The 12,428-nt window shown below is 39.2% G+C and overlaps 2 protein-coding genes and 1 long non-coding RNA gene across 10 annotated transcripts; 2 read left to right on the plus strand and 1 right to left on the minus strand.

Moving 5' to 3' along the window:
• Window positions 1-526: 526 nt before the first annotated feature.
• Window positions 527-6,449, plus strand: LOC124311223 (mitochondrial ribosome-associated GTPase 2-like). 6 transcript variants are annotated; one of them, XM_046775624.1, is made up of 8 exons: window positions 2,170-2,548; window positions 2,608-3,182; window positions 4,802-4,954; window positions 5,086-5,232; window positions 5,343-5,459; window positions 5,549-5,770; window positions 5,834-5,972; window positions 6,033-6,449. In XM_046775624.1, the coding sequence occupies exons 1-8, from the start codon at window positions 2,341-2,343 to the stop codon at window positions 6,425-6,427; spliced, it is 1,956 nt and encodes a 651-aa protein (XP_046631580.1). In that variant the 5' UTR covers window positions 2,170-2,340; the 3' UTR covers window positions 6,428-6,449. The 6 variants fall into 6 exon arrangements, 5 of the variants coding, with proteins under 5 accessions (XP_046631580.1, XP_046631577.1, XP_046631578.1 ...); XR_006909764.1 differs by lacking the exons at window positions 4,802-4,954; window positions 5,086-5,232; window positions 5,343-5,459; ... (1 more) ...; window positions 5,834-5,972; window positions 6,033-6,449 and adding exons at window positions 527-718; window positions 782-973; window positions 1,044-1,248; window positions 1,320-1,537; window positions 1,624-1,948 and having other exon boundaries at window positions 2,015-2,548; window positions 2,608-4,014; XM_046775621.1 differs by lacking the exons at window positions 2,170-2,548; window positions 2,608-3,182 and adding an exon at window positions 4,406-4,707.
• Window positions 6,444-8,414, minus strand: LOC124311171 (cyclin-K-like). 3 transcript variants are annotated; one of them, XM_046775527.1, is made up of 7 exons: window positions 8,201-8,414; window positions 7,857-8,114; window positions 7,672-7,786; window positions 7,469-7,574; window positions 7,347-7,404; window positions 7,085-7,257; window positions 6,444-7,009 (listed from the first exon to the last, which is right to left on the minus strand). In XM_046775527.1, exons 1-7 carry the CDS (start codon window positions 8,344-8,346, stop codon window positions 6,474-6,476), a joined length of 1,392 nt encoding a protein of 463 aa, XP_046631483.1. In that variant the 5' UTR covers window positions 8,347-8,414; the 3' UTR covers window positions 6,444-6,473. The 3 variants fall into 3 exon arrangements, with proteins under 3 accessions (XP_046631483.1, XP_046631485.1, XP_046631484.1); XM_046775529.1 differs by having other exon boundaries at window positions 7,857-8,122; window positions 8,201-8,291; XM_046775528.1 differs by having other exon boundaries at window positions 7,857-8,140; window positions 8,201-8,291.
• A 957-nt stretch (window positions 8,415-9,371) lies between these two features.
• Window positions 9,372-11,238, plus strand: LOC124311734. The gene is made up of 2 exons (XR_006910185.1): window positions 9,372-10,740; window positions 10,802-11,238. It is a non-coding gene; the product is annotated as an uncharacterized LOC124311734 (long non-coding RNA).
• The last annotated feature ends 1,190 nt before the right edge of the window (window positions 11,239-12,428 follow it).

Below are 12,428 nucleotides of genomic sequence, written 5' to 3' on the forward strand. Positions count from 1 at the left end.
GGGAAAAATTTAGCTGGCGGTACGGTAAAAGGGACTTCAAAAGCCACTATATATACTTGACACTTGAGTGTGCGTCTGTGTATGTCATTTGTTCTTTTGTTTTCCCACCTGGCCGTTACTTTCCCCCCCCCCCCCCCGTCTTGATGAAACCTTTCTTCTGTTTGTTTTTAATATTATATATTTAAACTGTGATAGCCCTTGTATGACTTCAACTTCGTCTGTGCGCTGTTAAGTGTTATAGAGATGCCGAGTACGTGCGCCATGGTATACAGTATTTGGATTTGGAATGTTGAACCATAAACGCTGATTAACTTTGAGGAAAAAATAATACAGATTTTTTGGAAAAAATTCTCAGTTTACCTTAGAGATAATTGTGGCTCGTCGATCAAACGTTGCAAGTAACTGTAGTTTGATTGTTGACAGTGAAAATGTATTAAGAAGAAAAGACATTGGCCGTTAAGACTCACCTTGGAATTTGGATCGAAACATGTACGTAGGCTTTGGTGATTTATTAACCCACACGTCTGAATCATTTAACGATCCACCTCCGCCCAGAAGAAACGCATTTTTTTCAGTCTTATCTACCATGACAAAGTTATGTCTGCCTTTTATATTTTTCAGTTGGACCGTCCTCGTCAATGCTATCGAGGCTAAGAATTGCACCACTGACAGCAATTTCTCAACTTCCTTGGCGAAATTCTCGGTATCTCTCTACCAGGTAAAAATGTTTAATATTATAATTCAAAGATAATTTTAAAATGCTTAAACTCAATGCTTTTAGGCTACTTCTAACAGTATTGGAAAATATGACAATCTCGTATTATCTCCGTCCAGTATTTCTCTGGTTTTAGCCATGGCGTTGATTGGAGCGCAAGGTAACACCGCCAAGCAAATCAAAGAAGCGTTTCATGTGACTACCCAAGATGACGAGACGATTGCTTGCAATATCGGCACCTTAAACAGACCAACTCAAGTACTATTTGCTATATTTATAAAAGGAAACTCAATGAATATCAAATATTATGTACGGCGAATGGAATAAGGGAAGTGGCGTTACTCTGTCAACCGTGAATCGTGCCCTGGTTTCAGATGACTTTCGCTTGACGGAATTCTTCCGTTCAACGTTACAAAATCAATTTTCTGCTACGGTAGAAAACGTCAACTTTTCTCTTCCTTCCACTCTAGAAGCAGTTAACAAACAAATCGAAAAGTTAACCAACGACAAAATAAGAAATTTAATTCCAAAAGGTACATGAGTACTTACTTTCCACCACCTAAATCAAGCTAAATATTTATTTCTAATTCATTTCCCATTTCAGATTCTCTTGGGGCTTCCACCAAACTGATTCTGTTGAATGCCATCTATTTTAAGGGCAACTGGCTCAAAGCATTTGATTCCACTAAAACCAGAGTCAGACCTTTTTATGTCAGTCCCAACCACAAGCCCATACCAACAAAAATGATGGCCAGTCGAAATTATTTTCGCACAGCGTTTATCAAAGAAGCAAATTTGCGAGCTCTCGAGTTACCTTATTCGGTAATATATTTAAAATATATAACTAGATAGTTGTACCGTTATCATTTTCGCCGATTGCTATAATAATAATGAATCGACATTTTCAGGGCTCGCAATTCAGTATGGTTATTCTTCTACCAAACCAACTCAATGGATTGACTCATTTAGAATCTTCATTATCTCCTAAACTCCTCAGCTTTATTGATAGCAAATTGAACAAAATTCAAATGGACGTCGTTATTCCGAAATTCAAACTCGAATTTTCCCCTGATCTTAAAAGTGTCTTGAGAAGTGTGGGTATCGTTGATTTATTCAATACCGATGCTGATCTCTCCAAAATTTCAGGCTCTAAAGAATTGTTCGTCTCCGATGCTTTCCACCGAACCATTATTGAAGTAAATGAAAAAGGAACTGAAGCTGCCGCTGCTACAGGTAATAATTGAGTGTAAATTGGAAAAGTGCAAGGTTATTTTGTTCTAATATTCATTATTATTACAGCATTCAGGTTTATAGCGCGGAGTTTCAGGCGAACTCCATTTATTCCAAAATTCGTAGCTGACCATCCATTCATTTTTCTTATCCGTGACAACAGGAAAAATACAATTCGATTCGTGGGGCGCTTCTGTAAACCCGAAAAAAATTAAAACATCAAAAATATCCAAAACATATTTTCTTGTTAATTCGATTGTGATCACAGCCTCCCATTTAAATTCTACCATTAGTTTCACTTATCGTACGCTAGATGGGTCTGATAAAAGAAAAACAAAATAAACAAACACTGTGCGTTCATAGCGGTTTACTTCGTGGTGCGTGTGTTGATCAAAATGTTTTTACTTCATCAGTTGAATGGAAAACGATTATTACTGGTTGGTGAAGGCAACTTTTCCTTTACAATATCATTACTTCTGAAAATCTCTGGAAAAAAATCAACAAAGTTGTCGACATCGCCTAATATAATATCATCTTGCTTTCAAAAGTATAGAGATCTTTCTTGCTCTATCAAAGAGAATGCCAGATTTGCTTGTAAACTAGGTAACATAGTTAATGTTTAGTAAGTTGATACAGCTTTTCATGTAAAATTTCGTACACAGGAGCTGAAATTTGGTTTGGCGTGGATGCAACAATTTTGCACCAACACGAGAGATTCAAGAATGAACTATTTGATTACATTGTATTTAATTTCCCTCATGTTGGAGGAAAAATGAAACTACATCTAAATCGTCTGTTGCTCAAAAATTTCTTCGCAAGCGCCAACTTCTTGTTAAGTGAGGAAGGGAAAATATTAGTTACATTGTGCAAAGGACAGAGTGGAACACCATATGACACTGAAAGAAAATATGGAGACACATGGCAAATTATTGAAATGGCCACTTATGGAGAACTCATACTTAATGAAGTTCATCCTTTTCGCTCATGTGACTGGCCAGTGTACAATTCAAATGGTTACCGAAGTCTAGAAAAAGGATTTCAACTGGATGAAGCTCTTACTTTCATCTTTGTAAGGAGGCCCTTAAGTATTCAATGTCAAGCCACCATCAACAAGGAAGAATTCAACCATTTACACTGCCCCTACGTTCAAAACCATTTGGACCAACTAGAAAATAGTATTTTTGAAGAAATTCATCTTTTTTATCCCTTTTTCAGAAGAACAAAGGATGCATTAAATGTGTGCAGAACTCTGAAAACTGCCTGTATTTGCCAGCACAACGCAACAATCGATTGGTGGGAAATGGTTCTTAGTGAGAAAAAATACTATGATATAATGTGCTGCTTGTTGTGCTATTCATGTTGGCAAATGCACTCTAATGCAAGTGCAAATCCCGTTCAAAAAGTTATTGTAATGAATTGTACATCAGAATTTGATGATTCTTTGCTTTCCTTCCTTCGTCGTCGGTGCGCTCAACAAGTAGAAGAAGATTCGTCAATTATTCACTTCGCAGAAACGGGAAATTCTCTAAAAATCGCCACAGTTTTCGCTAATAAGGACAATAAGACATTCACCGTAGCTATTTATGTCGATGCGTTTCTTCAGCTAGGAGCAAACTTTGTTGATCCTGGGCTTTCTTTCCCTTTTAAATCTGATTGGTTGACGTCAAACAAGTCTTTATATCCACCAGTATGTTTTCACGATCTCTGCTTTTGGATATCGGACGATTTTTCACCAAGACATTTTGCTTGTGCACTACTCTATGTTGCAGGAAAGATTGTTAAGAGTTTTAAACTTATTGATGAGTATTTTTGTTCAATCAAAAACAAGAAAAGCTTATGTTATCGAATTGAGTATCAATCGCTATTTCAAGCTTTAAGTCCACAAAAAGCCTTTCATGTCCAAATAAATTTAATAAAGCCCTTTTTGGAAGCCTGCCTTGGTGTAACAGTTCGTTAACGTCCGTTAACTGGCAGCCTTATCCGTTAACATTTCAAGTACGATGTAAATCACACCTTTCTTGTAGTGCTGTCCTATGCACACATTACACATACATTGTTTGTCTTTTTTATTTGTTGATAACTTTCAAATTGGTGTGCCCTTTAATCCTTTATGCCCTTTACTGCCGGAGCTTTTGTTCGTAATGCACTGTAAATATTTGAATTTTGCGCCAGAGATGGCTCCATCCTGTGTTAAAAATTAGAACTGCGCTGCACCACTGGCCCCGCTAGGTTCTCAAGTTCATGAGGCAGGACTGGCAGCCTGGCAGGTGTGACAAGGTGAGAACCGTCTGCTTGTCGAACAAAGGATTGGGCCTACGCTAAGTGTCAAGCGTAATAACAATCTTAGTTCTGCTATCGGCCGCTGTGGTGCGCATCGGCGTAAACTGCGCACGACTTTTTGCTCGACTACTACTTTTTCATTGGAATAACATCTATTCCGCACCATCTGGATTCTGGAAACGAAAACACAAGCCGGAAACTCAGATAACTTTCGTCTGCTATTTTTTTGTTTTGAATCTTTGCTTTGGCCTTTACTGTCTTTATATGTTTTTTTTTTGATTTCCAAATCGGGAAAAAAACAACATAAAAAAACAAAACAATCTGTCAAAGGCTCAAAGCGATTATCAGTAGTCGCTGATACCAAAGAAATATTCGCTTGGCAAATCTGGGAACTCAGCATCACCAGGAAGGCGGGGAAGCACTTTCAAGTTTCCAGTTTATATACCTGATAGCTATACCATGGTATAACCCACGAGGATTAAGTACATCAAATATGCAAACATTTTAAACAATATATATGTGCCAGGTTTAGTATGTATTATCCCATCGATAATTTTTCTATTTTTTTCAACACAGAATTATCTCAAGCTTTGTCTCCCCTTGTCCTGCAATGCATTTAGGATTACATTCACAATCAAACAATGGTCTATGAGAAGGAGTATGTGCATGGTTTTGCCAGATCTACCCAAGCCACTTCCAATCAGAAAAAACAAATCACAGTCCACAAAGGTATATACTATAGTTTATTTTTACACTGTAGTTATATGGAAGCCTTTCTTTTAGCAAAGGAAACTTCAACCATGAATTCTGAAAGAATGCAATAATCAGCAGTTATGGATTAACTATGAAACCATTTTTAGGTCAAACCAATTATAGACTTCCGTAGCATCAAAGTCAGAGGTGGTAAAGGTGGAGATGGCTGTATTTCTCTTAGGAGACTTTGTAAAAACCCTCTTGGTGGACCTGATGGAGGAGATGGAGGAAGTGGAGGCCATGTCACATTTAAAGTACATCTTATTTTAAATTGGATTATCAAACATTGGACATGACCCATTCATTATGAATAAGGTAGCTATATAGTACCTAATTATCTGTTTTGTCAATTCAATTTATACAGGCCACAAACAACAAAACTTCTCTAGAACACATACCTTCAATAATAAAAGCTGACGATGGTGAAAAAGGAATCAACAGAGATTGCCATGGTAGGAATGCTGAACATCTTGTCTTAGAAGTAAGTTTTGTATTGAATAAAATGCTAAATTTGGTGCAGTTTAAATTCATTTTGTTTCTTTATTTTTTAACTAAATGTTTCACTTTCAGGTACCAGTAGGAACTATGTTTAAAAGTTCAAATGGTCAGATTTTGGCTGACTTGAATGAGGATGGAGCAGTGTTCATAGCTGCAAGAGGAGGGGCTGGAGGAAAAGGGAATCACTACTTTGCCACTGACGTAAACCAGGCACCCGAAATTGCAGAATACGGTGCAGATGGTGAAGAATTGAGTTATACTGTAGAAATACGAACAATTGCTCATGTTGGGCTGGTAATAAACTATTATTATTTAAATCAAATTGTCGCATTGATTTTAAATAATTATCCTTTGAAGATCGGACTTCCAAATGCTGGGAAATCTACTTTCCTACGGTCTATCTCTCGTGCTAGACCTAAGGTAGCTCCATATCCTTTCACTACATTGCAGCCACACGTAGGAGTTGTAAAATACGACGACCTCCAACAAGTGACTGGTATCTGAGATCAAATTTTTTTAAATTGATTTTTTACAATTTTATTTTTGTCTCAAATAGTTGCAGACATTCCGGGATTAATCGCCGGGGCGCACCGCAATCGAGGATTGGGAATTGCATTTCTGCGTCATATTGAAAGGTGTCTTTGTTTGTTGTATGTCGTGGATACCTCGTTGCCTGAACCATGGCAGCAACTTGAAGTCCTCCGATATGAACTGGAACAGTACGATCCACATCTACTCGAAAGACCCTCTGGTGTTTTAGCCAACAAGATGGACTTGCCCCAATCAACCATAAACCTCAAAGAACTAAGGCAGTATGTTGAAAAAATTAATCTACCTCTCTTCCCTGTTTCAGCCATGAACAATGTAGGAGTTCTTCCTATTCTGCATTTTGTTCGACAGTTGTATGATGGTTCTACTACTAAAGAGAATTTTGATGAAAAAGAACAATAAAATTTAACTTAGAAAATGCTAAGACCTAAAGTTGTAATTCAAACTTTTAATATGGGCGAGGCGGAGGAGGAAGTGGTTGTGATGAAGTTGGCGTAGGAGGATACACTTGCCCAGGGAAAGAAGGATATGTTGGGTAAAAGGGAGCTGATTGCGTTGGCGGAAGTGGAGGAGGGTAAACTTGTGGTGGAGTCGGAGGAACAGGGGGATTCGCTGTAGGAGGTATCATAGGATAACCTGGATATGGAAACGAATGTCCGACTGGTGGTGGTGGAAGTGGATGAGGTACATTGATAGGCGGAGCCACGTTTAGGTTGGGTGGAACGCCAACAGGTAAAGAATTAGTATTGGTGACTCCCATTGCGTAATTCACGTATCCCGCTGCCGCAGCTACTTCGACTTTAGGTTGCATAGCGTCTAACCGTTGATCGAATCCTCCAGCGCTACGTCCACTAACTGGCTTCGTGGGAGTCGTAATTGGTAAAACAGGCTGTACTTTCGTCGGAACAAGTCCCGCGTTCCCTTGAGGGGAATCTGATCGTGCAGGCTGTTGGGAATATAAATCTAATACTTGGTGACAGATGTCTAGAAAAGAATAAAATTATTCCAGCGTTAGTAAGAAGAAAAACAAAATATAACGTCCGATAAGTGAGAGAATACCTTCTAGTATTTCTAAACTGATATCCTCTACAAACATATCCCACCATCGTATATGCCGTGGCTGTCTACCGCTCCAATCCGTTATTTCAAATTTACTTAATTTCCCAGCCAAATACATGAGAGCGATGGCAATCACTTCTGGTTCCCATTGTAAACATAATGTGGTGCATAAGCTAAAATAACAAAATATAGTAAGTGTAGGTAAAATCAGATTAACACAGCAAAAAGAATAATTTCTTATCAGAGCACGGTTTTTGCTCACCTATCATTAACAAATGTCCATGCCATCTGCACCATTTTTTGAAGTTTGGATTTATCTCCTTCAGAAATTAATCGATAGTATCATTTAAAATCAGTGATTTTGGAAGATAAAACTCTGCTTACCTTTAAGGGATTTGGCATACTTTATGAGGTAACCGTATGGATGTTCAACTTGAAGGTCAAATCTTATTGTCTGCAGTAAAATTCTTTCAAGTGTCATTACCTCTTCCTTTTATAAATAAGTGAAAGAAAACATTATGTTTGAGACCAAACTATAGAATACAAAAGATATAGTTAGAGATAGATATAGAAATTTGAGATATTACCTTGGCATCTTCACCAAATTGTTGAAACTGTGCTTCTGACAATGACGCTTTTGCAACTTTAATAATGTCTTTGCACTTTTTGGGTGTTTCTTCAACTTTGCCAGCAAGGAACAGACTGTAAATAAATTTAAAGGACATAAGCATGAATTATTATGCATATTTGCTATTCTAAGTATAAAAGGTACCAGCAGCATGCAGTGACATATCGAGGAAACTCTTTGAAAGAGTGAAACATGTAGAATCGATGGAAGTAAACCACGCCAGTTGCCATTGTGTCATAACGAAGTCCCATTTTTGTTCCAGTATCAATAATAAAACGTGCTCCTTCTTTCCGGTAGCGGGATTCCGTTTCAAAATCGATGCCATCGTGAATAGAAGGAGTCTCCCTTTTCAGATCTTTCTTTTCGTAGTACCAGCACGGCATGTCAGCGTAGGTGTAAAACCTAAATAGCTTCTATATGAATTATAACTGAAAAATAACTAAAAATAAAGTGTGAATTGTGGTTAAATAACTGAAAATCAAGATTACAAGCTCTTTTGAGAAATTCTATGAGCTTGCTCGTTAAATCTCAGCTTGATGTTAAATGCTAACACTTGACAGCTGAAACTGTACAATGCTGTCTGCTTGGTTTCGTGGTTAGTAGCGCCATCTGTACTTTGATTAATCAACTTCATGACATTTTATTTGCCACGCCCATTTGCAAATATATGGAACGCCATCTAGGGTTCTAGACGCCATCTCAGAATCCCCCGAAAAAAAGCTCCACGCAACAAGACACTGTTGACGGAATAATATGGCCTTTCAAATATACAAAATATACAAATCCTTCCAAGTTTTATGCAATAAAGAACAAACAAATAAATTCAATAGAATTATACAATTCGTAAACTTTTATCGCCATTTCTAGTCCCCTATTTGAAATGCTAGAGTTATTATGGAATCAGAGAAACTCGAGAAACTGTCCGCGAAATTATATGAGAAATTTAAAAATGGCAGATTCTTAACTAGTTTTTCGCCTAGTAAATCAATCACTCGGAGGATCGGAATTCGCCCATCGCTTGTACATGCACAGTCTCACCTCTAATACAGTGTGTCTTTAAATTATGGCTCCTGCGGACACGGGTATATTAATAGTGCCAAGCGGGAAAAAAAGTACAGGTCAGGAGCTATATTCCACGCACCCAATGTCGGAAAAAGAGGACATACCCAATCAAAATCTATCAAAACTAAGCAAATCAACAACATCGCTAGGTGTGTTCCTTAACATTAATCATCGCAAGTTCACATGTGCGGGTTTAAATTTTCCAAATTTGAGTGCTGATTTCTGTCGAACTGCAATGTTCGGGTGTACGGGAAAAAAGAATCAACCGCGAACTATATGGAAGAAGCATCATTTGCCACGTGAAAGTATCCGAAGACTATCCACTGAATTTCGATCTGTGGCGGTTTCTCATTATATACTACTATAGGTTCGTACCAGCCCAGGGGCTAGAGTTGGCCGGCAAACCTTATGCTTGAATTAAGCGCATTCCCAATTCGTCGTGTGCCAGATTGTCCGCAGGGATTGCGCGTCCAGTGACCTGGAAAAAGAAAAAAAAAAATTCTTCTTTTATTTTATTTTTATTTTTTTTCTGACTAGGTTGTGTTGTTGTGCCCACCTGGGCAAAGTACAAGCGAACGCTCTCACGTTTTACTGTGCTATATATGATCAGACATGTGGATGCGTATACGTGCTGTTTTACCCTCAAAACTATCGGCCAGCGTTTAAGTATCAACACGCAATACGGAAGTTTGTCTGCTGAAACATGGCAATCACAATGTGAAACTGTATACTATCCATCACCCAAATATAGATGGTCTACACAGTTTCAATCTGTTGGAATTGTGCGGCTTTTATACTGGACACCAATTCATATTGCATACACACAGTGGTCAAGAAGAACCTACATGGTTGTCGTCCAGCCACACCAGACGGTTTTCTATATTCTTTTCAACCAAATAAAAAATTCGCTTTAGGCATCTTGCAAAACTGGTCACGTGGGCTGATCAAAAGGCCAGTGCTGATGCGCGCAATCGGCCACTCACACGAACACGGTAGACATCTCAGCAGCAGCCGACACACAGCACAAGAGAGTATAGCAATAAATATTTCGTCTGTGCTGTTGTGTGTATTTGTTTGGCTTTTGAGTTCGAGTGGGTGTGGGTGGGTGCCTAGTTCCGCTTGTCTAACACGAGGAATGCGACATGTTATACACCGACTATGGCTGATATGTGCACACGTACAGCCATCTCAGCGAGAGTAGAGACTTGTTGGCTGCTGCCCTCCGTTTCTCGCCATATTTAATTGGTTATCCGAAAAAATCTCTTTCACATAACCTTTTGCCTCTTATCACTCTTTTTTGTCTTTCGTGATCTAACATTTTAACCCCTTTCAAAATTTCGTTCGTTCATTTTTCCCGTCCGCAGCGCAGCGAGCGCGGCAGCCATTATTCAGCGCAGCACATACTATACTATACAGCATTCACGTGAGTGTGTGTGTGTGTGCAGCAGCACAGCCGATTGCTAACCTTGAGAGTCAAGAATATGATACGCGTTTGGTATGCAGCCGAGAACGAGAAAGCTGCAGGGTTGTTGCGGACTTGTAATTGATGCGTTGGCGTTTGCACGCTCCCACCGGCATATACAGCGCAACCGCTCGCTCGGAGAAAAAAACAAATTAAAATAAACGAAAAACAATTTCGGGGGGGTTAAAATGGTTTTACGCCGTCGAGTCAAAATATTTTTCAGCTAATAATAATGGTTCAGAAATTTCGCAGCGGCAGAGTTTTCTCCTTTTTTTTTTTGGAAAAATATTTTTCGAAATCTTGTATAGCCTTCGTCTATTTTGCCTTGACATGATGCCGCAACTATAAATTTCATTTAGGCCATATTATTGTGCGACTCTTTGCGATGAGATCATGGTAAAACAACGTTACCGATGTTGTCTTCCCTCCGCCCCCAACTCTATTAACGACAATTGATCTAATAACATCTATACACAGCAGGATGACGACAATAGTAAAAGTTGGGTAAAAGTTGGAAATCCCGAGAGCGAAATCCTATTGTCTAATTCTTTTTTTTAATATCTAGTAAAAGTTGATTTCTCGCACGAGTTTCGCACGGATTTCTCAGCGGTTGCTATTTTTAATAAAATTCCCGATGGCTTTAACTGTACATTCCATCATTTTCACAGGCTACAAAACAATGGATTAAAGGGCCGGGTGGGTATAGAAATCGCTTCTATTTCACCCCAGCAGCACCTATATTAGCTGTGAGTAAAAAAAAAAACCTGCTCGCGGGAATCCCTCGCTTTTTGGAATCAACAATGACCCAATCCCGAATGTATTAATCCCCATCAGATTATATCGAGTGCTGTCGCCGTCGTGTAATCAAATGATCCTATGCTATAAATAAGCTCCAGTGTGCTTATAGTATACGTAACATTCTTTCGACTCTTGTCTTACTCACGTACATATAAGCGACACTGATTCTTCGGCTACAGAATATTATCAGCGCCAAGTTGGGGGGGGGGAAACAAAAATAGGCTAACGTTGATGAGTTGTTGAGGCTTCTGGATAGATGTTGAAAAACTGAATTTACAAGATAGCGTAGCATATTTCAAAGACGGGAAAAGAAGAAGAAGAAGACCATAACAAGAAGAGGAGCTAGAAGAGTTCAAGCGACAGCCACCACACAAGAAAGAAAGAAAAAAGAAAAACAGAGCCCTTGGCAACTTGGAATTTGGACTTGATTTGCATACGAAACGTAGAGCATAAGGGAGAGAGAGAGAAAAGGGCAGCAGCAGCAGCAACACACAACAAGCCGAATGTAATGCGTAGTAAATTTGAAAGTATATGGCGGTTTCATATAAGAGAGAGAGAGAGAGAGCTGTTGCACATCGGTCGACTGCTGCCATTCAATCCGTTTAATCCCATTTCATGCGCGCCAATATCTATAATTGGCAATCAAAGAGAATCCGCGTCTTTTGAAATCAACAGCTGCACGGAAGAAACATGCGTTAATCCCTATTGAATTAAAAAGATTTAAAAAAACTTACCGGATAACGAGTGATTAGCACTCAAGACTCACGCGCTTATAGACTTGCTGGCTGAGCTGGTCTTGCGTCCGTGTGTGCACGAAAAAGTATAGACACGAAGAATATCTGAGTTTATTACATAGTTGGTTGATGGGCGCAATCAAAGGGAAAAACAGTCGAGTCCTAATAATACGACGCCAAACAAAACAAAACAAAACAAATATATTATAAATCCTAGCTCATCTTATTATAGGAATAAGATTCTCCGGCCGTTTGCGTTGTATTGGACGCCAGAGGTCACTAGTCGCGGTGATCGATCTGGCATTCAAAAAAGACATAAAATAAAGAGAAATTCGAAGATAGTTGGCTCGATAGCTGAGAGCAAACATGCATGGCCTTTCATGGGACGAAAAGGAGTGTGTGTCTGCGCTGTGTGTGCGGAGCGTGAAGAGGAGAGAGATATGTAGAGAGAGAGAGAGAGGAGAGGCCCTTTTTCATGGACAGGAATGAATGAGATGCTTGTGAATATTCATTTTTACTCCCCGCCGATATCCTACTGCGTGTGTGTCTGTGCCGTGTGTGTGTGTGTGGCGACAGGATGCCAGCAAGTCAAGGACCGCGTTCCCGATCGACGCTCGTTCAGTTTTCTCAACAGTCGGCGCGCGCGCGCGCCTTATTCTC

Source organism: Daphnia pulicaria, chromosome 8 (genome assembly GCF_021234035.1).
Source record: "Daphnia pulicaria isolate SC F1-1A chromosome 8, SC_F0-13Bv2, whole genome shotgun sequence".
NCBI lineage: Eukaryota > Metazoa > Arthropoda > Branchiopoda > Diplostraca > Daphniidae > Daphnia > Daphnia pulicaria.